This window comes from Taudactylus pleione, unplaced genomic scaffold (assembly GCF_031769625.1).
Source record: "Taudactylus pleione unplaced genomic scaffold, aTauple2 ptg000629l, whole genome shotgun sequence".
Lineage (NCBI taxonomy): Eukaryota > Metazoa > Chordata > Amphibia > Anura > Myobatrachidae > Taudactylus > Taudactylus pleione.
Window position 1 is genome coordinate 3,219,406 of NW_028285031.1, and position 24,255 is coordinate 3,243,660.

Here is a 24,255-nt window from a genome sequence, read left to right on the forward strand (position 1 = left end):
ATTCCCCCTCTGGTAGTGCCCCCAGTAGTAATACCCCCCCTGGTAGTGCCCCCAGTAGTAATACTCCCCCTGGTAGTGCCCCCAGTAGCAATATCCCCCCTGGTAGTGCCCCCAGTATTAATCCCCCCATGGTAGTGCCCCCAGTAGTAATCCCCCCCCCTGGTACTGCCCCCACTTTTAGCCCCCCCAGTAGAGAGAGATGTAATAAAAAAAAAAAAACACTTACCTGTAACCCCGCTCCTGGTCCCGACGCTGCTACTTGCTCCTCCGGCCGCTTTGCATTATGGGAGAGACGTCATGACGACGTCTCTCATATTACCCACTGCGGGAGCCGGAAGAAGGCTCCCGCAGTGGGAGCAGCAGCCGATGAGAGTCTGACAGACTCTCATCGGCTGCTGATTACATCAAACACACAACTGCCGGCTCCGGCGGCTGTGTGTTTGGCAGTGTGTAGTGCTGACCGAACTCCGTCCGGTCAGCGCTACACACGCGGTGCAGCTGTGTCACAGAGACACAGTCTGCACCGCGGTCCGCATGGTACGCTACTCAGCTGCGTACCATGCAGGCATGACTCGAGTATAAGCCGAGGGGGGGCTTTTTCAGCACAAAAAATGTGCTGAAAATCTCGGCTTATACTTGAGTATATACGGTAAGTATTGAATAAATGTGTGCAGTGTGGGCCCCCCTGTACCTAGGGGCCCGTGTACTCTGCACACCCTGCACCCATTTTAGAAACTCCCCTGCTTCTCATTTTTTCTTTAGGTTTTAAAAAAGTACCTCTGTTAAGAACAGCATGGCATTATTTTAGATCTATATATGACCTGTTCTCTATGCATGGGATTTGTATAACACTTATATCCTGAACAAACAGCTTAAACTCTGAAATTCATGCTGTGCTTTCAGCAATTGATTTGCTAATACAGTTATGTAAATGTGTATTAAATAATTGTAAATTACTATAAATTTTATTTATTTATTTTACTTTGAAAATAATTGATTTGTTTTAATGTTAAAAAAAACAGTAAACCCAGGAACTTTTCAAGAGAGGAGGGGGCCCGCATGCAGTCTCTGCCCGGGGCCCCCACCTCTCTCTCCAGCGGTCGGCTGCATACTGGGCGCAGCGCCTCACCGGTAGATTCTGGGCACTAGAGTGTGCCCAGAGTCTACAGTGCATGCGCAGGTCACCGTGAAAATGGCACTGCGCACATTTTCACTGTGTTTTCCCAAGACGCTGGGAAAATGACCGTGGCGGCTATTTTCCAGGGGATTTTGACAGCTCTGATGCCGGCATAATTGTGGGACTCCGGCGGCGCAGTGGTAAGTATTAAAAAAATGCCCCTGTGTAAACCCCATAATGTAATTATAAACCCTGGATGAAAATTGTAGTTCTCAGTGATAATAACCTGACATTCCATTGTACCTCTGTTAGAAAGCAAAGTACAGTATTACTTCCTCAGGGATTACTGATTTATAGACACAGAGGAAGCCCAAATGGGATCTGACACAGGTCACAAAGCTAAGACTACAATCATGTTAGCTGATGTGGTATCACTGGTCCTGCTGTGAGCCCACCAATCCACACTATGCATGTCTCTGCAAGGCTATCAGCCACTGGTTTCCTCTGCCTCCTAAAACAGAATGAAGGACATATTTAGCTGAGCAGAAACATTAGCTTTACTTACTTCATTTCCAATTACATTCTTTAAAATAAATAAGATGTACTATACAACATCCAGTACTCTAGCTGTTAATGTAGAAGTACCATCTTAAATAAGTAAATTGTGTTTATTGAAAGTGTAACTCAACTGATATTTTTTCCCAATTAAAATGTTTAGGTTGGGTACTAGTACATCTTACATTAATAACTCCTAATACTGATAATAGGAATTTTCTGCCTGGAAATACCTGTTAAAAACTCAGCAACGCACTGTTGCTGCCAACCTACAGGTTGTAAATAACTTGCTCCGCAAAACCTGACAATAGGAACAACAATAGAAACAACAAGTGCAGTACATTGTTGTCTGTGTTTTATAGATCTGGCTAAGGTAGGCTTTGATCCAATCTGTCATATGTATTTAACTAGCCATCATCATTTTTGATAGTAGTTATCATTTAGCAAGTGTAGAGACCAGCTAGAACTTATAAACGACGTAATAAAGGGATTATATAGCAGTTGTTTTTGACCTGCTATATTATAAAGCCTGTACTACTTCCTTTATCATAAACAATACTAAAAACCTCGGCCAATCATTCTGGGTTCAAGGATTTTCAGATATTTATTTGAGAAATGATAGGAGCTGTGATGGTTGCCCATTTCTTACTATATTCATTTATTCAAGACATATTTCGGGCTGTTTTAAAAAAAAATGCAAATGCATTAAAAAATGGCCATAACCTGTAGCAACCAATCAGATTGTGATTTCTCCAGTGGAACCAATCAGATTGTAACTAATTTCTCAGTAAATCCAATCGGATTGAAACTCATTTCTCCACTACAACCAATTGGATTGAAACTCATATCTCCAGTACAACCAGTCAGATTGTAACTAATTTCACAGTAAAACCAATCTGGTTGAAACTCATTTCTCCAGTACAACCAATCAGATTGTAATTCATTTGGAAAATAGAAGCAAATATCTGATTCTGTAAACCGCAGGCCATTATTACAGTTATGTGGACAGCTCTTCACTTATACAGTATATCCCCCAGTACAACCAACACAACATGGTGCAGTTTAGAATACAGCTTTATAGGAAGATATACAACATTATTCTATTATTATTTTTCTGCCTGGGAAATAAAAGAGATGACCAATGTCCCAGTATGCAGATAGGATACTTAAATACTGAATATAAAACATTAGTGAATGCACTTTCCTCACAGAATTCAACTCATCTCTTTAGAGTCGTGTCCATATTTGAATTCTCAGCATTGTGGAAAACATGATATTTTCTGCATTACCGTCTCTTATTATTGGATTAAACCATGAATTGGATCATGGTCCTTATTTTTTAATTCAATGAGTTTCCCTCTCCATGTTTGTATTGTTTGGCTGCAGAAGCAGATTAGTCCAGAGTATCTCTGGCTCTGCCTGTGTGGGGCAGACAGGCGGCCATTTTCCTTCTCTTTGGTGTAGCAGGCTGAGTGTCCCATTTACGTATATTCAGAGGGAAAGTGTAGGCATCTAAGGGACTTTTTTTTTTCAGTTGAAGAGTCCTCAGATTTCTTCAGAGAAGAAAGAGGCGTGGATAAGCCCGGGGCTGCCGGATCCCCCAGGGGGGGTGAAGCTGTCCCCTTCTGAGTGTTCCGACAGCTCACCATATTCACTGTTGTAGAAAGTCTGCCCTCCGCTATATGATGGGTATGATGGGTGACTCCTGCTCTGAAGGGATGAACAGCCTGACGCCATTTCTTTGTTTCTACGTGTATTGTTACTGCTGTGGAGAAAATAAGTAGGAGAAATTTTAATGTTAAAACATATTTGAGGAAATAATAATACGTAGCTTGATAAATAGTTTTACAAAGGTGGGATTACAGGCTGCAAATCACATCCCTGTCAACATAAGGTCTGGAAGAAAACTGTTTTGACCTAGCAAGTTGCTGCAGCAGCCATCTTGTTTTAGGTTTTGCTGAAGAGATTATCCAGTACCTAAGCGATACTTTCAATAAAAATGCGAGTTTAATTCTTGGAATAAAGCATATTTTTTAATGCAGTAAACTGTTTCACTTTTTTTTGGTTATATCTTATTTAGGATAAAGCAAATTGTATAATATATATACTGTAGTACAGTGTTGGCTAACCTTGACACTCCAGCTGTTATGGAACTACATAACCCAGCATGCACTGCTACAGTTTTGCTATTAGGGCATGCTAAAACTGTGGCAGGGCATGCTGGGATATATAGTTCCACAACAGCTGGAGTGTCAAAGTTAGCCAACACTGCTGTAGTATATATTATTATTATTATTATTATTGTCATTTATATATATGGCGCCACAAGTGTTCCGCAGCGCCTTACAAAGTACATAAACAAATAGGTTGACCAGTGACTTACAGAACAATACAATACAGGACCAGGACATGGATAATATATATTGCTACATTAGCGACCATAACACCCAGATAAGCAACAGAGCAAAGTAACCAAGTGTTAGGTGCCCTAGTGGTGAGTAAGAAGTAGATGAATCTAAAGTAGGGAGAAGCGGGTAGAGAGCCCTGCTCGTAAGAGCTTATATATATACAATATGATGCTGTTTATGGGCCTGGTTCAGAGGTGGAATGCAGAAGCCCGTCTGCGCCTGTATGCAAATGCCGCTACAAAAACCTTCCCTTGTGTACAAACGTGTGTCCGAATGTGCAAGGGCTGAGACTCCCACTTTCAGCGTCCATACACGCAGTAATACTGATTGGTCTCCACCATCGGTCGCACCATCAAAACGTGAACCAGACTTATGACAGGTGCAATTTTACTGTCCGGGTATGTTTCCTATGTGAGTGGCCAAGCATCTGTGTACGCAAGCGCTGTCACCGACACGCCTATAATACATGCATAAGACGGATAAATCTCCGTGCGTGCGCTAAGACAGCTACCCTGTCACCGCCTTGGAATGCCCACTACATTTTCAATACACATCTCCCTGCATGCGACCTGAAATAATAACTATGGCTCTGCACACAGGGGCGCTGACAGCCACGCGCGGGCCCGGGTGGAAGGGGGTGTGTTTAAGTTGCGGGAAGCATGGCCACGACCCCTTAAACATTTGCCTCAGTCGGCGCAAAGCCAGGGGGGGGCGCGATCAGTGTGATCGCTCCCACCAACAGGCATGGGCTGCTGTGAGGTAGGAGGGAGGGAGGGAGGGCGGCACTGGACCACCGCCTGACCCCTCCAGCAAGCCTGGTTAATGAGTACCCGCCCCCCCCCCCCCTCTCGGCATCCCTGTTGCACGGACACGTGGGACGCAAGCTAAATCAGGCCCTTTGTGTTTGTGTTTTTATTTTTTTCTGTTTTAACAAATAGAACTGAGAGCGCACGTGACGGAGACATAGCAATAAATTACTATTACAGCTCGGGACAGGTGAGTAATGCTCGGCTGCCACAGAAATAATATTATGAGAAATGAGGATGATGTGTCATTTATTATCAGTGTAATAAGCTATATAAAAAAAAACGCAGTTAAGATCCTGAAGAAAACTCTGCAGGTGACAATGTAAATACAAGCAGCAAGCGTGCGGGGTAATTACCTGAGTCCGCCATCTGTTCTGTGTCTGTTCTCTATCCTCTCCAGTTCCTCTGAAGCTAGTACCATCCCACTGTCTGTCTGATTGTCCTGTTCCCAGAAGAAGGATGAAGAGAATGCCATTAGCGACCATTAGTGGGGTGACTCCCTTGGGACACATTCGTTGAGCCCCCCCTTTCATCGCAGCTGTCACTGCTTCACAGCATCCCAACAAATGTGCTGTACCAGTGATAGAAATGATTATTTTGGTGAGTATACATGATTATAAAACTGCTGGGAGAGGAGGCAGCCTGACGCCTCTGCAGATCTGCCACATGAGGACCTGAGAGTTATTGCCTGTAACTCACATTAGGCGGGACGCATGACTCATCATATTTTGCATGCAATGCAACCTGTCCAGTGGCGTAAATTCATCCCAGACGCCCGGAGGCAAGTTATAATTTGGTGCCCCCCCACCCCCCGTCACAGCCGCTGACACTGTAATGTAGCAATTTGCATGCAGACAGGCTGTAGAAAGACAAAGGCAGCAGCTGATGGTCTGACATGGAGCTCTCCATTTGTGTATGGTACGTAGCTTCTCAGGTGCCGGGAAGAGGTGCCATGTATTGGGCGGCCGTGATGGTACACTTCAGGTACATAGTTACAGCACTAAGAGGGGTGAATATGTTGTTGGTAATGGAGCAAATCTCCTTTGCCCCTTCAGAGCTGGAGCCCGGCGGTAGGCGCCTCCATTGTCTCCCATAGTTGTGCCCCTGATCCTGTCACTCATCACAAGCATGACGGCGTTTACTAACACCGTATGCGTGAAAAAAAATCACAAAGGACATCTCTCCTGACAAGAGCTGTCCTTTGTTATAGAAGGACTTCTGGGTTTATGACCCAAAAGACCTTTGGCTCATGTGTCAAGGGACCAATGCACCACGGGGGTGCTGGGAGGGATCCGATTGGATCTAAATATGGCGTTGCCCACAACTTCCAAGCCCAAAATATATTGCATTCTGGAGCTTGGTGCTTATGCGGTAAGCGGCCAAATCTCTGAAAACTTAATTTTCGGGGGTATACTGCAAAATCTGAATTGATGCATCCAGTCCCTTATCATATCTCCCAACAATTCCTGACTGGGAAAAGTTATCATTCATGTAAACCATATAGTGATCTACCCAATCATGCCATTTTCCCATGAGGCCTCAACCCTTTTAACTAGTAGATTGGGATGTATCCTTTCTATCAGGAAATTGGTGCAGTCCCCTAAACTCAGGACTCTTAGGGGCCTATCTATCAGGGGCGGACTGGCCATTACCTTCAGCGGGAAGTTTCCTGGTGGGCCGATTGGTCTGTGGAGCCGCTTATCACCTGTGGCCCCGCCCCCTAACCCGTCACTGCTTTCTTGTATGACAAGCAGCCCGCTGGCTGCCTGTCACACCTCATAGAGCGGCCCGCCTACATCGCGAGAAGAGGAGAGGAAGTCCAGGAAGGAAGCTAAGTTGCATGTGACTCCGTGCACCTTGGAGGCGGCAGAGCGGGTCCGTGTCTGGCAGTAAAGGTAAGTATAGCACTACCAAACCCCCGTTGCTGCCACTAGTCCCCCGCTGCTGCTGCTAGTCCCCCGCTGCTGCCGCTAGTCCCCCGCTGCTGCTAGTTCCCTGCTGCTGCCGCTAGTCCCCTGCTGTGCAGGTACCGGCAGCAGGTGCTGGCAGACAGGAGACAGGCTGTGCCTTGAGGCTGTGATGTGAAGGGCTGTGCTGTGCTGTGAGGGGCTGTGCCACAAAGGGACTGTGGTTTGAGGGGCTGAGCTGCAAAGGGACTGGTGTGAGGGCCTGTGGTTTGGGGGTCTGTACTGTGAGAGGCTGTGCTGAGGGGGCCTGTGATGTAAGGTGCTGTGCTATGAGGGGCATTGCTATTTTGGGGGACTATGCTGTGAGGAGCTGTGATATGGGGGACTGTGATGAGGGGGGCTGTGCTGTGACAGGCTGTAATGACGGGTTTTGCTCTGAGGGGGGATGTCATATGAGGGAGACTCTGCTGTGAGCGGGCTGTGCTGTTAGAGGGTCTATGCTATGCGACCGGTTGTGCTGTGAGGGGCTGTGTTTTGGGGGGCTGTGTTAAGGGGGGTTGTGTTGAAGGGGGCTGTGTTGTGGGGGGCTGTCATATGAGGGAGATTGTGCTGAGGGGGGCTGTGATATGGAGGACTGCTATGAAGGGGCTGTGATGAGGGCTGTGCTGTGAGGGGCTATGAAGGGGGCTATGAGCAGTACTGTGAGGGGAGAGAGTTTTGCTGTGCTGCGGGAGGATGCTGTGATGTGGGGATGGGGTTGACACTGGGAGCACAGAGGAGATGGCCGGGGAAAAAGGAGATGGCCCTGGGGGCAAAGAGTAGCTGCAGCTGGACAGTGGGATGTATTGGAGAGACCCAGGTGGATGGTATTGGAGAATGACAGGGGAATGATGCTGGTGAGATACAGGGGGATGGTACTGGCGAGAACCTCTGTTGCATGTTGATGACATTGGCTTTATTCCTACGCTAACAGGCGGCTTCCGGACCATGTGATCCCCTGCATGAATAGTGAAAACTGACTGAGGACGCTGCCTGTCCAGGGAGGATCAATTTCTTCAGAGTTGCAAAGAAATCATATAGGTAAGAAAATACAAATTCACTTGCTGTGTTTATTCTCTGGAGAGAGGGACTGGGGGCACATCCATAAGCTCCCGGAGCGTTGGGCATGTCCACAGTATGATGAAAACAAGGAGACCAGCTTGCGGGCATAGCATTTCACACAAGGCCATACCCCTTGCCACAAAGCCACGCCCCTTGCCACAAAGCCACACCCACTTTTTCGCCGCGCGCCTTCGCTGTGCACGCATAGAGCCTCTTTCTTGTTTTTTTCCAGGGCCACTTTAATTTCCCAATTTGCCCCTGCTATCTATCAATCAGTAATTGCTGGATATTCCCCAAGAACACCTTGCTACGGGGAGTACTTGCCAGTGGCGTCGCAAGGGGGATGCGGGGGGTGACACCAAGGTGCAGACTCCCTCTCAGCGACAGGAGCCGAGTGCTGCACTGTAGCACTAAGTGCAGCACTCGGCTCCTGACATTGTAAGGGAGCTGGGACCGCAACAAGGCACCTTCTGCATCCCCCCCCCCCCCGTAGTGACAAGAACGAGACCACCGGGGTTCGGGCCGCGAGGCCACGCCCCCATCCCGCAAGGCCACGCCTCTTTTAGGCCCGTGCGCCCAGCTTCCCTCCCCGCACCAGGTGACACCGCGGGGATGAACGCCACTGGTACTTGCAAATATTAAGTATCCCCACAATGTATGTACGTGGAGCCACTGCAGGTATCGGAGATATCGCTGGTAGAAGCAGACCCCATAGGCTTATATGGAGGCTGCTTTTTTGCCAAATTGACAAAGCTTGCACTCGTCTCCAAATTCAGAAATATTGGGGCTACTGCAGAAAGTTTCCCAGATAAATTGATTTAATTAGCCAGCTAAAATGTAACCATGGCAATTCTGAATAAAACTCACTTCATACATTATTAACAACCTAAACATTAAAATACTACCAGGGTAAATGCCGACCATTGGGCTCTTTGGTGGGTTGGAGCTGAAAACAAATGCAGTCACGAGTTCTCCTTAAAATCAATGTCCTCCATACAGTGCACCTTCCATAAAAATACTTTTAGTGCGCTCCGTCCTGTCCGCGATCCCCTGAGAAGCTGTACTGAACTTACCGGGTGTCCTTTGTGCGTTACATTTGTCATTGGAAACTCTTCAAACGTTTTCAGCCTGGATGGACAGTGGATCTGGTTGCCCCCAGTGAAGCAGCCAGGAAAAGAAACACAGTTGTAGTATCTGTGTAGACAAAGTGAATGTATGAATGAAATGATGTTCTGTATGTTTCTGAACCAACCATTGAAGTAGTCAACAAATCATTTCCCATTCCTTATTGTGAAAGGTGTCCTATGAGTCTTATATGTTTAGGTAGTCCCAGTAGTAGGGGGTGTGGCCACACCCTTTTGTGAATACGGGCAGCACAGACAGTGTAATGGGTAGCATTACTGCCTCACAGCTCTGAGGTCGTTGGTTCGATACCCACTACGGAGCCAACTGTGTGGAGTTTGTATATTCTCCCTGTGCTTGCGTGGGTTTCCTCCGGGTGCCCCGGTTTCCTCCCACACTCCAAAAATATACTGGTAGGTTAATTGGCTCCTAACAAAATTACCCCTAGTGTGTGTGCATGTGGTAGGGAATGTAGATTGTAAGCTCCACTGGGGCAGGGACTGATGTGAATGGCCGAATATTCTCTGTAAAGCGCTGCAGAATATGTGTGCGCTATATAAATAACTGGTAATAATAAATAAATATGAAGGCCTTCTTATGCTGGGTACACACTAAACAGTGTGTACCCAGCACGATCTCGCTAACAACGGGACCTGGCGGGGGCCCTGGCCGATGGCGGGGGCCATGCTGCATTTGGCAGCATGGCCCCCACTGACGATATCGCCTGTCTGACCTGCATGCAAGTCCGATGGACGATGATGCCCCGCGTCAGCGACATAGCCGGAACACACTGGCCGATGTGTGTACCCAGTGTTGTGTCATCCTGCTGAAGGATGCAAGTTGACTCCACCTTTGGGGCTAGTGTCTTTGAAGAACATGGGAGTTCTATATCACTTCTGCCTACCAATGACATGACGGATGTGTAAATACATTTCTCCAAGTGCTGTGCAGCGGCCCCTGCCTCAGTATTACCCACTATGGGGGTGATGCACTGTTAGTAACAAAATGGATGCATATTACTCATGGAAAAAATGCAGAAACAGCATATTTCCGCACACACTTTGACACGCGCACACCTTCTGCATCCGCAGCATAATATGCGCATAGTTTAACTTCATCACCAACGTGTCTGTGCACCTACTGTATATCAGATGCAAACAATATGCCTGCTACCAGGAGCATGTATGCATAATTGCTGGTCTACATGCACCGTTGCCTTACTATGTGAGAACACCCCCTCATACTTGTTCCCCCCTCCCCAGTGGTAAGGTGCAATGTGGCCATAATACATTCCGCTGTAGCGTATTTCAGTGCATTAGCTTTCTAGATGTGCGTGGTGCAAAAATACGCCAAATGCTTAATTCTGCACCAGCCCCTAAATGTGATAACACACTAAGGGGTCTATTTACTAAGCAGTGTTAGGAGACAGAGTGAAAAGTGATAAGGTGCCAGCCAATCAGCTCCCAACTGCCATCTCACAGGCTGTGTTTGAAAAATGACAGTTGGGAGCTGATTGGCTGGCACCTTATCACTTTTCACTCCGTCTTCTAACACTGCTTAGTAAATAGACCCCTAAGGGCCTGTATGAGAGCTAGATGCATAACTGCCAGCAGTTGCGCCTATCGGCTGTTGCCCCTATGTGGCTTTATGCAAATGCTGCTACAAAGTACTTCCCTGGTGTACACACAATTACTACACTATGTACAACATCTCCAGTGCGGCCACCTCTGATCAGGCCCTAAGGGTGTTGTGTAATAGGGGCCGTGTTTTCCCGGAGCAGCACGATTCTGGCGATCTAGGCTGCAGATGTAAAGCGGTAATCATTTAAATGTCAAAACCAGCCTTGTTTGGGCTTTGAAATGATTGCCAAGATCACTGGAATAGCAGTCCCTATTACAGAACCCCCTATCAGGGCCGGCTCAAGGCACGTTCGACCAGTGTGCCCGAACAGGGGCACCACCCCATAGAGGGCGCACCCCTCCCAACCATCCTGATTACAGCGGGACAGTCCTGTTTTTTGGGCACTGTCCTGCTGTTCTACCCGCGGGCCGGAGTCTCCCGGGGGCGGTCGGGAGATTGGGCACCCCCACTGCCACAGCTGCGTGGTGGTGCCAGACCCCAGAGAAGAGGAATGGATGCCGCGCGCCATTTAGTGCAAGGAGATGGCTGGGAGCAGCCCAGCTACTGAAGGAGTGCTGGGCTCGCCCCCAGCCTGATGTTAAACGGGAGGAATGCCATATGGGCATGCCACAAAGAGCGTCCTTAAGGGGGTGTGGCCTATGATAATTAGGCTTAATGGCACCTCAGTCCTGTTCTGCACAGGGCGCGGCTCTTCATGGAGCCAGCCCTGCCCCCTATATCACTGACTGTACTACATTATGCAATCAGAATGACATATAATATTCCTGAATGGTCATAACTACAAATTTGGGGGGAAACACAGTAAAAAGATATTGCGCACTGGACTCAAGGTGAACGTTGAAGGTGAGCTACAATTGTAGGAAGGGTGTCTGACCTCCTAAATTAAATACAAATGTCTAATCTATGGTCATAGATCAAAATGCGCTCAAAACCTTTAACGGGATGGTGTGCGTTAATTGTGAGTGTGTAGGAGAGTGATGAGTTCAAGCTGAATATGGTATAATAGAGCTTTAATTAGACAAAACTGGGTGATAATGGGCTTAAAATAGTGACTGTCCACTGACTATGTCAATGGCAGTCAAATTCCAAATTATATGCAGTATTATTGGCAATGTTCAGTAAATAACTTTACTAAAAAGGATGGAAAGGAAAAAACTGTAGCAAAAATCCACAGATTAAAACAAGAAAAAACAAAGTCAATAAATCGATGTTAAATTTGATTATGTGAGTGAACACAAGGACCGGAGACCATGGAGCTCGCATTGAAAAATGGCAAGTCTTATGAAAGAGTTAATGTTGGTGCGGCGTCCCGCACTTATATTGTAGAAAGGGCTGCTGGTGGGTAGTGAATTGCTGGTGGTTGCTTGGGTGTTCCCGGGGTAAGCAGTACGGAGAACTGCCTGAGTGTGTAGAGGTGTATTTCCAAGCCCGTGTATGACCACGGAACACGTCCGGAGCCTACCCGCCGATGCCAGGCAGTGTGGCCAACGCGTTTCGACCCATGTGGGGTCTTCCTCTGTGCGGGATTGAAAGTTTGCCTGTGTCTCTGATTTGTTTAAGTCCGCGTACTCTGGGCATACCTCATATCCGATTGGTTAATCAGAGTCCCTGGGAGGTGAGTCCACAGTGGAGTTAGGGGGTACGGCGTCTGGTACTTAGCGCCACAACCGTTTCTCCCCCTCAATCTGCACACCTAGTTGTAGACCGGCGGGATGTGCCGTAGACTGCCTGGCATCGGCGGGTAGGCTCCGGACGTGTTCCGTGGTCATACACGGGCTTGGAAATACAACTCTACACACTCAGGCAGTTCTCCGTACTGCTTACCCCGGGAATACCCAACCAACCACCAGCAATTCACTACCCACCAGCAGCCCTTTCTACAATATAAGTGCGGGACGCCACACCAACATTAACTCTTTCATAAGACTTGCCATTTTCAATGCGAGCTCCATGGTCTCCGGTCCTTGGGCCTCATTCAGACCCACTCGCAAGCGGCTGTCCGCTCGCAAGTGGGTCGATGGTGTGCACTGCGCATGCGCACGACGGAGGGAGCTCCGTCGTGCGCATGCGCCAGACGCGACGAGCGAAGGACTTTCCTTCGCTCGTTGTGTCTGATCAAAGGGGGCGTGCTGTCGATGTTGATTGACAGCACGCCCCCTTTGGTGGGCGTGCCGGGGGCGTGCCTGCCAGACGGAGGCGTTCCCAAGGGAACGCCTACCGTCAGAAGCCGGCCCCACTGACATCACTAGTGATGTCAGTGGGAGTGATTTTGGCTCTGATAGAGCCAAAATCACTCCAGGGCTTGTGGTCGAAAAACCCGACCACAGGCTTCTGGTCGCACTGGCGATGGTCAAGACCATCGCGACCATCATCCTGCACGCTCGTATGTGCTGTGGGTGGTGACCCACAGCTATACGAGCGTCCAGGAGGACGCTCCATTTTTATGGAGGACGGCCTTCATTCAGAGCGAGCGCTCTGCTCAGAGCGTCCGGCTCTGAATGAGGGTCCTTGTGTTCACTCACATAATCAACTTTATCATCGATTTATTGACTTTGTTTTTTCTTGTTTTAATCTGTGGATTTTTGCTACAGTTTTTTCCTTTCCATCATTTTTAGTAAAGTTATTTACTGAACATTGCCAATAATACTGCATATAATTTGGAATTTGACTGCCATTGACATAGTCATTGGACAGTCACTATTTTAAGCCCATTATCACCCAGTTTTGTCTAATTAAAGCTCTATTATACCATATTCAGCTTGAACTCATCACTCTCCTACACACTCACAATTAACGCACACCATCCCGTTAAAGGTTTTGAGCGCATTTTGATCTATGGGCCTGATTCAGAGCCGCTCGTAAGCGGCCGCTCGTTCGTTCTGACCGATGTTCGCTCATCTGCGCATGCGTACGGATTTTAATACGCATGCGCGAACCAGTCAGTATGAAAATCGTTTGTTCGCTATATAGCGAATGCCTGCTACTTTGAGTGACAGGATGAGGCGTATGTGGGTGGTAACAGGGGAATGGGCTTGAAAACGGGGAGTGGAGATCAGAACGCAGGCGTGCTTAAAGGTCAAAACGGACGTTTTAAGGGTGTGCATAATTAAAACAGCAGCGTCAGTGACCACGTTACCTGGTTGTTTTATAGTCAGAACTGCTCGCAATATAGTGGTAGGAAAAACCAACCACAAGAATAGCGAGCAGTTCATACGCTGGTCGATGTACTCGATTAATCTAATAAATAGCGGACATGACGTATGGTGCGAGCGGCCAGGGGGCATATTTTTCAAAATTACAACCACAAGTTTTGCTCGCTCGTTCAGACTTCGAGGCGTGAACAGACCGCAATGAGCGAACGGTTCATTTGAATAGGCACCCCTTGTTTTGGAACGAACGACCGCAAATAGCGAGCGGCTCTGAATCAAGCCCTATGACCATAGATTAGACATTTGTACAAATTTGGGGAGCTAATAGCAAGATTTTGTCAGTGCTCTACATACCGCATATGGTGAAATACACATACAGTATATACATGGGGTTTTAAGTTTGACAGGGGCCAAGATCTGTGTATTGGTGTTAGGCAGCTGATTCTCTTATCATAAGAAACTACAAGGAATATGGAGGAGAGAGGAAATGAGTCTTTCTACATCAGGGTCCATAGGGTATCCACAGTATACCTTGGGGTATAGGCGATGATGGTAGTCATCGGGCACCACAGAGTTAATTTTTTCCAGCATCCCAGGATGCACTGGGGTCCCTCTCCTATACCCCGCCCCCGAGACCAGGCAAATCAGTTTCGTCGGTGCCCGGCTCAGAGTCGGGTCACCATTTTCAGAGGGGGGCTGTTCTCAGCCCCTGAAGTTAAAGACAGTGATTGCTGCAACGAGCTGTACAGCATAGACAGTCAGTACTGACGTCTATGCTGTCGCTCCTCCACCCCGCTTGACCAGAATGCCGGTACTGATCCGGGGATGCTGGTGGGTGTCTGGGTTCACAACTAGCAGTGACCCCGGATTACTCGGACTGTGGCCGGCTTCAAGGGGTCAGGTAAGTGGCGGGGTCCTCGGTCCTCAGGCAGCTCCCTGGGGACAGGCTGCGTGTGGAGCCAGGTATTAACCTGCGCTTCCACTAGACCACAAGCTCCAGCGTCCCAGGGGTTAATGCATGCCAGGGGAACGCGCCTTCCCTGTCACACAGCCGGAGCCTCCCCCGCTGCACAGTACCTTTCCACAGCGGTCTGGCGGGCTGTGTCAGCGATCCTCCCACGGGCCCGCCTCCCCTCAGCTCCTCGACGGCCATTTTCTGTGAAGTGTGCAAACGCTGCTGGACGCTGGATACAGGTGGCATTGCTGTCCGTGTCCCCCCGCATACCTCTCCTCCGTTAAGGTCAGAGTATGCAGCACTGTTTCCTACCAGGCTCTGTGTCTGTGTAGTTGATCATAGTGCTGGTAGTGCAGGGATTTATTTCTGCATTGTATGTGACTTAATGCTAGCGCTGTCTGCCTGTACTTTCACTTCTGACTGTCAGCCATTTTCCCATCCCTGTTCTTCCTCTGCTAAAGCCCTTGCAGTGCGGTGTTGCAGGTTGTTCATTGCCTCACAGTAAAAGTATTTTTCTGTGAGGGGAGTCACATACGCTCCGTTTAAACTCATCATGTCTGAGAGTGAACGAGAATATCCTCTTCAGCTAAAGTGTACCACATGTAATGTACCATTAGCGGAGGGTGATTGTAACACTGACGGATTATGTAGGACATGTTACCTCCTATCATGCCCGATCTCAGTTACTGCCCCTGTGGAGGAACCGCCCTGGGCTTGTTTTGCTAAGGCACTTACAACCCTTGTGGGCCAGCTGGCGACGCCCCCTGCGTTTCCCCAGATGGGGTTATCGCAGCAGTTGGTAGTCTCATCACCCATGCAGGGGTTCCCCAGGCAGTTGATGGTACCAAAGTGTCTCCCGCTTTTGCCCCCCCACGTCTCGCAGGAGCCTGCGTGGGTGAATTCATTGTCCAATACGGTACAACACCTGACGGACGTTTTACAGGGGGAGTCCTCATTATGGCCTCCTAAGTGGCCTTTAGTGTCTCAGATGGTTCAGTTTGATGAGGATGACGTGACGTCTGATGATGGTGAGATTTTTGACTTTTCGGACCAAGAGCCCCTTCGTACTAAGGAGGCGGAGTCAAAGTCTAAAGTCTATATACCTGGCCTTATACGGGCAGTCCGTGCAGCCTTGGTTATTGAGGATTAGGATCCCCCCGTGGCCAAATCCAAATACGCCTTCTTTAAGGATATTAAGGGAGATGCCACTGTGTTTCCTCTATCTGGTCAGTTAGTGGATCATTTAGAGGAGGCGTGGAAAACTCTGGGTAAGCGGTTCCAGCCTCAAAAACGCTTGGCCTTTGCATACCCTTTTGCGGATAATTATTTTTCCAAGTGGGAAACCCCTCCTCAAGTGGATTCTCATGTCACATGCCTGGTGAGGAGTGCTACATTGCCCATGCCCTCCATGTCCTCCTTAAAGGATGCTACGGATCGCAAGGTGGAAATATGCCTGAAATCCATTTATTCCCTTGCTGGAGGGGCGTCCAGACCGGCTATGGCCGTGTGCTGGGTGGCCAGAGCCATGGAGCGCTGGGCTGATAGCTTGGAGGCGTCTCTGGACACTGACTCTTCAGCTGAGCAGGTGGAGATAGTTGGCAATCTCAGAGACTCAGCCACGTACATTAATGAGGCAGCCTTGGATATAGGTCTCCTCACTTCCAGAATCTCCTCGGCAGCTCGCCGCGTCCTATGGTTGCGCTCTTGGAAAGCGGACGCAGATTCCAAAAAGAGATTGGAATGCTTGCCTTTTAATGGGCAGGTCCCGTTTGGCCCTGATCTGGATAAAATTGTGGCCACTCTAGCGGTAGCTAAGTCTGCGTGTCTGCCATCGGCTACAGTCCCATCAGGGTCGGGTTCTTTGTCCTTTTGGCCCTATAGGGCCCAGGGTAAGTCCAAAGTACAGTCCTTTCTGAGACAGTCAGGGGCCAAGAAAGCTACCAAGCCAAAGAAGCAGGCTTGGAGTACAAGACTTCCTACTCCCAAATCGGACAATAAGCCTTCAGCCTGATGGGACGGGCTTCTCCTTGGGGGACCCCAAAGTGGGAGGCCAGCTTCTTCAGTTTGCCCAGTGCTGGTGTCTGATTACCATGGACACTTGGGAAAGAGAAGTCGTCTCTCAGGGGTACGCCCTTTCCTTCCAGCGGAGGCCTCCTAGCCGGTTTTTCACCACGGGCCTTCAGTCAAATCAAGACAAGGTCCTGGAATTCTGGAAAGTGTTACACTCTATGCTCCAGGTTGAAGTTATAGTGCCGGTTGTCCCAGAGGGGATTGGGGTATTACTCCAATCTCTTTCTAGTACAGAAACCCAATGGGTCTTACCGGCCCATCCTCAACCTCAAATCCCTCAACAAATCCTTGAGGGTTCCTCTGTTCAGGATGGAAACCCTGCATTCCATCATTTTGGCAATGGAGCCTGGGGATTTTATGGTGTCGCTAGATATTCAGGAAGCCTACCTGCATATCCCCATTGTCTTAGCACACCATCGTTTCTTCAGGTTTGCAGTGGTCGACCGACATTTCCAGTTTCAGGCACTGCCCTTTGGTCTGGCCACGGCGCCTCGAGTGTTTACCAAGGTCATGGCAGTTAAAGCAGCCCATGTGGGGAACCAGGGAGTCCGCTTGTTGCTCTATCTGGATGACCTCCTGTTGTTGGCAGGGTCTCCAGAGATAAATCGGTGCCATCTGCAACTGACAGTCTCTGTGTTGCAGACTCATGGCTGGCTGATAAGCTGTAAGAAGTCCTCCCTGGTCCCCTCACAGAGGATGCTCCATCTCGGAGCCCTGTTGGACTCCCAACAGCCCTGTTGGACTCCCAACATCAGAGGATCTTTGTGATGGAGGAAAAGATCTCTGCATTGCAGGGAAAGTTACGCAGTTGCCTGCAGATTCGCCAGGTGTCTATTCACTCAGCGATGAGGTTACTGGGATCCATGGTGTCGATGTTCAACATAGTGGAGTATGCCCAGTTTCACTCCAGACCTCTGCAGAAGTTGATCCTCTCCAGATGGAATGGGTTGTCCCATCGGATAAAGACACAGACAATGGTGCTTTCTCCGGAGGTGCGTCTGTCTCTGGCCTGGTGGTTGCAGACTGCTCACCTGAACAGGGGGCACCCCTTTTTGATTGCGGACTGGGTTCTTCTGACAACGGACGCCAGTCTCTGAGACTGGGGAGCAGTGACGGGTCCGCACTTCTTCCAGGGAAGGTGGACGCCAGCAGAATCTGCGCTTCCAATAAACATCTTGGAACTTCGGGCAGTATTCAAAGCTCTCCAACAAGCAAGACATGTCCTCCACGGAAAACCCGTGCAGGTGCAGTCGGACAACGCTACCCCGGTGACTTACATAAACCCCCAAGGAGGAACCCGCAGTCAGGCGGCCCTGACAGAGGTGTCCCGCATTCTAGCTTGGGCGGAAGGCAATCTCCCTGCCATCTCGGCAATGTTCATACCAGGAGTCCTCAACTAGGAAGCAGACTTTCTCAGCATGTCAAGACGTGCATCGTGGAGAATGGTCTCTTCACCAGGAGGTGTTTCAGCTACTGGTGAACAAGTGGGACCTTCCAGAGATAGACCTCATGGCCTCCCGACACAACAACAAGCTACCTGTGTACGGGTCAAGAACAAAAGACTCAGAGGCACTTCTGGTGGACACTCTGTCGGTCCGGTGGACCTTCCAGTTTGTGTACCTCTTCCCTCCATTCTACCTTCTTCCTCGAGTGATTCGCAAATTCAAGCAAGAAGGCGGCACGCTCCTGCTGATAGCTCCAGCGTGGCCCAGACGACACTGGTACTCAGATCTTTGGAGTCTCTCTGTAGACACGCTGATGTGGTTGCCTCTACGTCCGGACCTGTTGTCTCAAAGTCCTTGCCATTACCCGGACCTGGGTCATTTGTCTTTGACGGGGTGGCTGTTAAGACTGAGGTCCAGGGGTTTTTCCAGTTCTGTAGTTAACACCATACTCAGAGCTCGGAAGCCGGCTTCTGCAAGTATTTACGACTGAGTGTGGCATACTTTTTTCGAATGGTGTCGCCCTTGAGGCTATGATCCTCAGATCTTTAGGATATCCAGGGTTTTGGCTTTCCTACAGGCGGGCTTAGATCACAGTCTTCGCCTTGCTTCCCTGAAGGTGCAGGTTTGTTCCCTGTCCGTATGGTATCAGCGTAGGATTGCTGCACTTCCTGATGTCCACACCTTTATGCAAGGTGTACTTCGCATTCAGCCTCCCTTTGTTCCACCAGTGGCTCTTGGGATTTGGCTGTGGTCCTGAGGACTCTCCAAGGACCGCCATTTGAACCGCTGGGCTCAGTGGATTTAAAATGGCTTATAGCTAAGACTGTGTTTGTTCTGGCCAGTGCTTCGGCCAGAAGGGTGTCAGATTTGGGGGCTCTCTCATGTCGCCCTCCCTTTCTGATTTTTCATAGAGATAGGGCGGTGCTTCGCACTCGCCCTGGTTTTCTACCTATGGTGGTGTCTAGTTTCCACATTAATGAGGAAATCATAGTACCGGCCTTTAATTCCCCAGGCCTCTAAGCTGATGAGGCCTCCTTGGATGTGGTACGGGCTCTAAGGATTTATGTTGACCATACCAGTCCATTTCGGAAGTCAGACTCCTTGTTTGTCCTCTGTGATTTCCATAAGAAAGTTTGGCCTGCCACGAAGCAAACTTTGAGAGGATGGATTCGCATGGCGATTTCTGAGCCTTACGTTCATGAGGGGCTTCCTGTACCATCCTCTCTTAAAGCTCACTCTACTCAGTCTGTGGGTCCTTTGTGGGCAGCTCGCCGTGGTGCCTCGGCTGTTCAGCTTTGCTGGGCAGCCACGTGGTCTTCTGTCCATACCTTCGTGAGGTATTATACATTCGATACCATCGCCTCTCAGGATGCTTCCTTCGGGTGGCGGATTCTCCTTTCTGCACAGGAGCGTCCCCACCCTTGAAGGATACTGCTTTGGGACATCCTCAAGGTATCCTGTGGATACCCTATGGACCCTGATGTAGAAAATTAGAGATATGGTAAGAACTTACCCTTGTTATCTCTATTTCTACGAAGTCCATAGGGTTCCACAGGACTCCCGCCCTGTCGCACCTGTATTGCAGATGAGCTTTGATCTGGTCACCGTGTTTTCCGTCTCCTTCTGGTGAGAATGTGATTCTTGTGTGTTCCAGACTTTCTTCTCTCTCTTTTTTTCTCCTCCTCCATCCTTGGGCTTGTTACGTAACTGATTTGCATTGGCTCAGGGGCGGGGTATAGGAGAGGGACCCCAGTGCATCCTGGGATGCTGGAAAAAATTAACTCTGTGGTGCCCGATGACCAGCAGCGCAGGGTGGCGGAGGCTGGAGATGAGCAAAATTGTTCCCACACTGTAGCTCCAGCCAAGACCCCCCTGCGAAGGTGGGCCCTGGGGGTACTCGCCCCATGTGCCCCTCCCTAATCTTTCAAGTGCAGGTGGCCGCGGCGCAGCACCAGCGAGATGCTGGCAGCTGCTTAGTCTTCGGCCAGCCAGCAGGCACAGTGCGCGGCGCCACCAGACACCATCGGCGCCTGGAGCTCGAGCTCCATCGGAACCGCCCTCCCTACGCCCCTGCCGATGACTACCGCCATTGCCTATACCCCAAGGTATCCTGTGGAACCCTATGGACTTCGTAGAAATAGAAATAACAAGTGTAAGTTCTTACCATATCACTTATTTTAGTGGGAGTTATACATGGTCTCACCTTACAGCCAGGTTATGGCAGTGCAGCCGCATGTCACACTCCTCCTCATCAGAATTATGCTGCGGGCAGATGGGTGACTGAGATAGGTCCAATTCATCTGAGCTCTGGGAATCATTCAGGGGGATATAGTCCTTTCCTTCCTGTGGGTGACAGGAGTTAGAAATGATACAGGAACACACTATATAATAACTACCTTTTCATTTTCTTCATAATTCTATTTCTAAAGCTGCATACACACGTTTAGATAAAGTGAACGATTTAAACGATAACGATCTTATCATTATCATTCAAATCGTTCACATTAAGGGCCTGATTCAGAGCCGGACGCTATTTGCGCTAGCTCGTTCAGAAAAAGGGCCCGGTTATTTAAATTGAGCGCTCGCTCTTTGCGGTCTGTTGACGCCTCTATGTCTGAGCGAGCGAACGGAACATGCGCTCGCTATTTTGTAAAGACGCCCTCTGGCCGCTCGCATCCTACATCATCTCCGCTATTTATTTGATTAATCGAGTACATCGAAAGGCGTCTGAACTGCTTGCAGTGCTTCTGGTTGGATTTTCCTACCGCAATCATGCAAACAGTTCAGGCTAAGAAACAACCAAGTGACGTGGTCGATGACGCTGCTTTGTTAATTATGCACTCCCATTAAACGCCCGTTTTGACTGTTTGGCACGCCTGCGTTCGGATCTCCACTCCCCGTTTTCAAGCACCTTCCCCTGTTACCACCCACAAACGCCTCATCCTGTCACTCAAATTAGCTATTTTGCGAGTGCTCGATTTCCGACTGCAATGACTGGTTGGCGCATGTGCATTACGACCCAAACGCATGCGCAGTTGTGCGAACATCGCTCGGAGCGAACGAGCGGCCGCTTACGAGCGGCTCTGAATCAGGCCCTAATGCCCCTGCAAACGACCAAACGATGGTTGATGCACGGCTCGAATGGTCGCTATCGACCATCGTCCATCGCCCGGGAAAACTGGTATACATGGTTGATTTCGACCATGTTAGCCTGTTTACTATAAGGACCTGCGATTGTTAATGGCAGGTCGTTATAGGTCAATACATGTGTTGGATGTTCGATAACAATCATCCAACACATGCATAACGATCAGATAACGATCGTTATCGTTATCTGTTTGTCGTACAGTCGTCCCGTGTTTACGCACCTTTACTAATCTAATTACATGTCAGATCTGCTTGCAGGAGGGTTTTCATTGTTCCTTGTTAGAATCATTTGTATTTTGTATTCATTTTCCAGGTTTACAAAAATCTCACTGTTAGAAAAAAGCACACAACTAAAACCATTCCAGGCTCATTGAGTAATACCGAAGCACAATTATTACACCAGCCAATAAGTCCTCATGTCGCATTGGTTAGCGCAAAATCAATCACGTCTTTTTTTTTTTATTTCACTTTCCATTTCAGATGATTTGACAATAACCTAGTTAAATATGAATTATAAATCATCTATAAGTTATTTATCCCTACAGGTTGTAAGCTTGTGCAGGGCCATAGGGAGAGGCGTGCGAGCAGTGCCACTGCACCGGGCGCAGGACCTTGGGGGGTAGCACCGTCACTGCCCGACGGCCCCTGCAAATTGCAACTGGCTAGCAGGGGTTTCCAAGGACACTGCAGACATGCACCCTGCCGTGTGTACAGGTGCCTGGAGCGTGCGGATAGCTCTACACTATCTCCTGCCTGCAGCCCCCTCTAGTGACATCAAGGGATATAGAACAACCATAGTATTACATTCAAAATAATCCTGGTTTTGATTTAATAGTATTGCCATTCATGCATCTGATAGGGATAGTGAGATATAAGAAGCTCTGGATAATGGCACATGGCTCACAATTACAAAGCCCTAACTTAAAGGACTGAGGGGCCTATTCATTAAACATAAAAATTCTCTGGAGATAATTAGCTTTAGAACTCTCATGGAGTTCTAGCTAATTATAGGTGGAATTCATCATTCCACCTCTCCATAAGTATCTATTCCGAAGAGCTGTCATTTTTGCGATGACAGCTTTTCAGGAAATAGATACTTTTCCCTGCCTACACTACCTTATCGCATCTGGAAACAGTGCTGCGCATGCGCTGTTACATCTGTAAAACCAGCGCATGTGCAGCACTGCCTACAGATGCGTTAAGTTTTGTACCCCCCTCCGCTCACCTTCCCCCCCCCCCCCCCCGACTTACCTGTCCGCGCAGCAGCCTCCTGCTCTGTCCTGCTAGTCTGTCATGTGGTTTCCCAGCAGACCACATGACAGATTGGAAGAAAAAAAAAGGACGGAGCAGAGCGCCGGAGGGACTCGTCGGGGGACCTGCACACGCGGATACAGGTAGATTTCACCTGCTATTCGCCACCTCACAGTGGCGAATAGTAACTGCATCAAATTCCGAAAATTTATAATTTTCGGAATTTGATGAATACCACAATTTCCACATCCCCATACTAATGTATGGGGAGTGTGGAAATTAACGCAGGGGAACTTAGCAAGGAGATATCTGTGATATCTCCTGTGCTAAGTCTGTTCATGAATACCAAAATAACGTTATTTAAGGAAAATGTCCTTAAAAACATTATTTTAGTGTTGAGAGGTATATGTCCAATTGAAATATTTCTGCAATTGTTAACTAAATAAACAGCCCCTTTCGTTGTACCTGTTGCACATTCTCTTGTAGCAAGTCACCCAGGATTTCCACCAGATCAGTAAATATTGGCCTTTCCTTGGGGTCCCCGTGCCAGCAGCTCAGCATGATACGATAACTGCAAGAAAATATCTGTAACTTTACAAAATTCCCCACTTTACACAAGTGGCCGGGGCTGAACATATCATTATTCACTGTATAAAGCATGGAGGAGAAAACATGCGATCATATCTTCAGAGCCTTCAGTAAAACTGAATGCCCTGCCAGGGACACTTCTGCGGAATGTTATAAAGTTTTCAGTTGTCTCGACGTTGGCAAATAAAAAAAAATCAACTTAAGAAAAATAATTGTTAGTGGTGGAGAAGAGAATTGTTAGATGTTTCTGTAGTGTGTTCTGTGACCCAGGCATCAGGGCTAACAAATACATGACCTAGGCCCTCATTCAGAGCCGTACGCTCTGAGCAGAGCGCACGCTCTGAATGAGGGCCGTCCTCCATAACTATGGAGCGTCCCCCTGGACGCTCGTATAGCTGTGGGTCACCACCCACAGCCTATACGAGCGTGCAGTTTGATGGCCGCGATGGTCTTGACCATCGCGACCATCGAAACTGCGAGCCGGAGCCTGCGGTTGAGGTTTTCAACCGCAAGGCCCGGAGTGATTTTGGCTCTATCAGAGCCAAAATCACTCCCACTGACATCACTAGTGATGTCAGTGGGTCGGCTTCTTACGGTAGGCGTTCCCTTGGGAACGCCCCCGTCAGGGAGGCACGCCCACCAAAGGGGGCGTGCTGTCAATCAACATCGACAGCACGCCCCCTTTGATCAGACACAACGAGCGAAGGACTTTCCTTCGCTCGTCGCGTCTGGCGCATGACGGAGCTCCCGCCGTCGTGCGCATGCGCAGTGCACAACATCGACCCACTTGCGAGCGGACAGCCGCTTGCGAGTGGGTCTGAATCAGGGCCCTAGTGTATAATTCCACTTACACGTCTGTGGTAGCATATTCCGGTGCCCGCATGCGTGTCCCATCCTTCAGGCGCTGGCAGAACTCCTCATTAATCTGAACGCCAGGATAAGGAGATGCGCCTGTAAAGACAATATAAACTCATTATCACATGAGGGGGGAGG

The 24,255-nt window shown here is 48.8% G+C and overlaps 1 protein-coding gene across 1 annotated transcript in view; it reads right to left on the minus strand.

The window, feature by feature from the left end:
* Positions 1-2,257: 2,257 nt before the first annotated feature.
* The window catches only part of FLT4 (fms related receptor tyrosine kinase 4), a 259,066-nt gene continuing 237,068 nt past the window's right edge, over positions 2,258-24,255 (minus strand). Inside the window, exons 25-30 of the mRNA XM_088454762.1 lie at positions 24,114-24,213; positions 23,140-23,245; positions 20,480-20,619; positions 8,968-9,088; positions 5,243-5,328; positions 2,258-3,437 (exon numbers count right to left, since the gene is read on the minus strand). Coding sequence (XP_088310888.1) covers positions 3,218-3,437; positions 5,243-5,328; positions 8,968-9,088; positions 20,480-20,619; positions 23,140-23,245; positions 24,114-24,213 — 773 coding nt within the window. The 3' untranslated portion in view covers positions 2,258-3,217. The remainder of the gene's footprint in view (positions 3,438-5,242; positions 5,329-8,967; positions 9,089-20,479; positions 20,620-23,139; positions 23,246-24,113; positions 24,214-24,255) is intronic.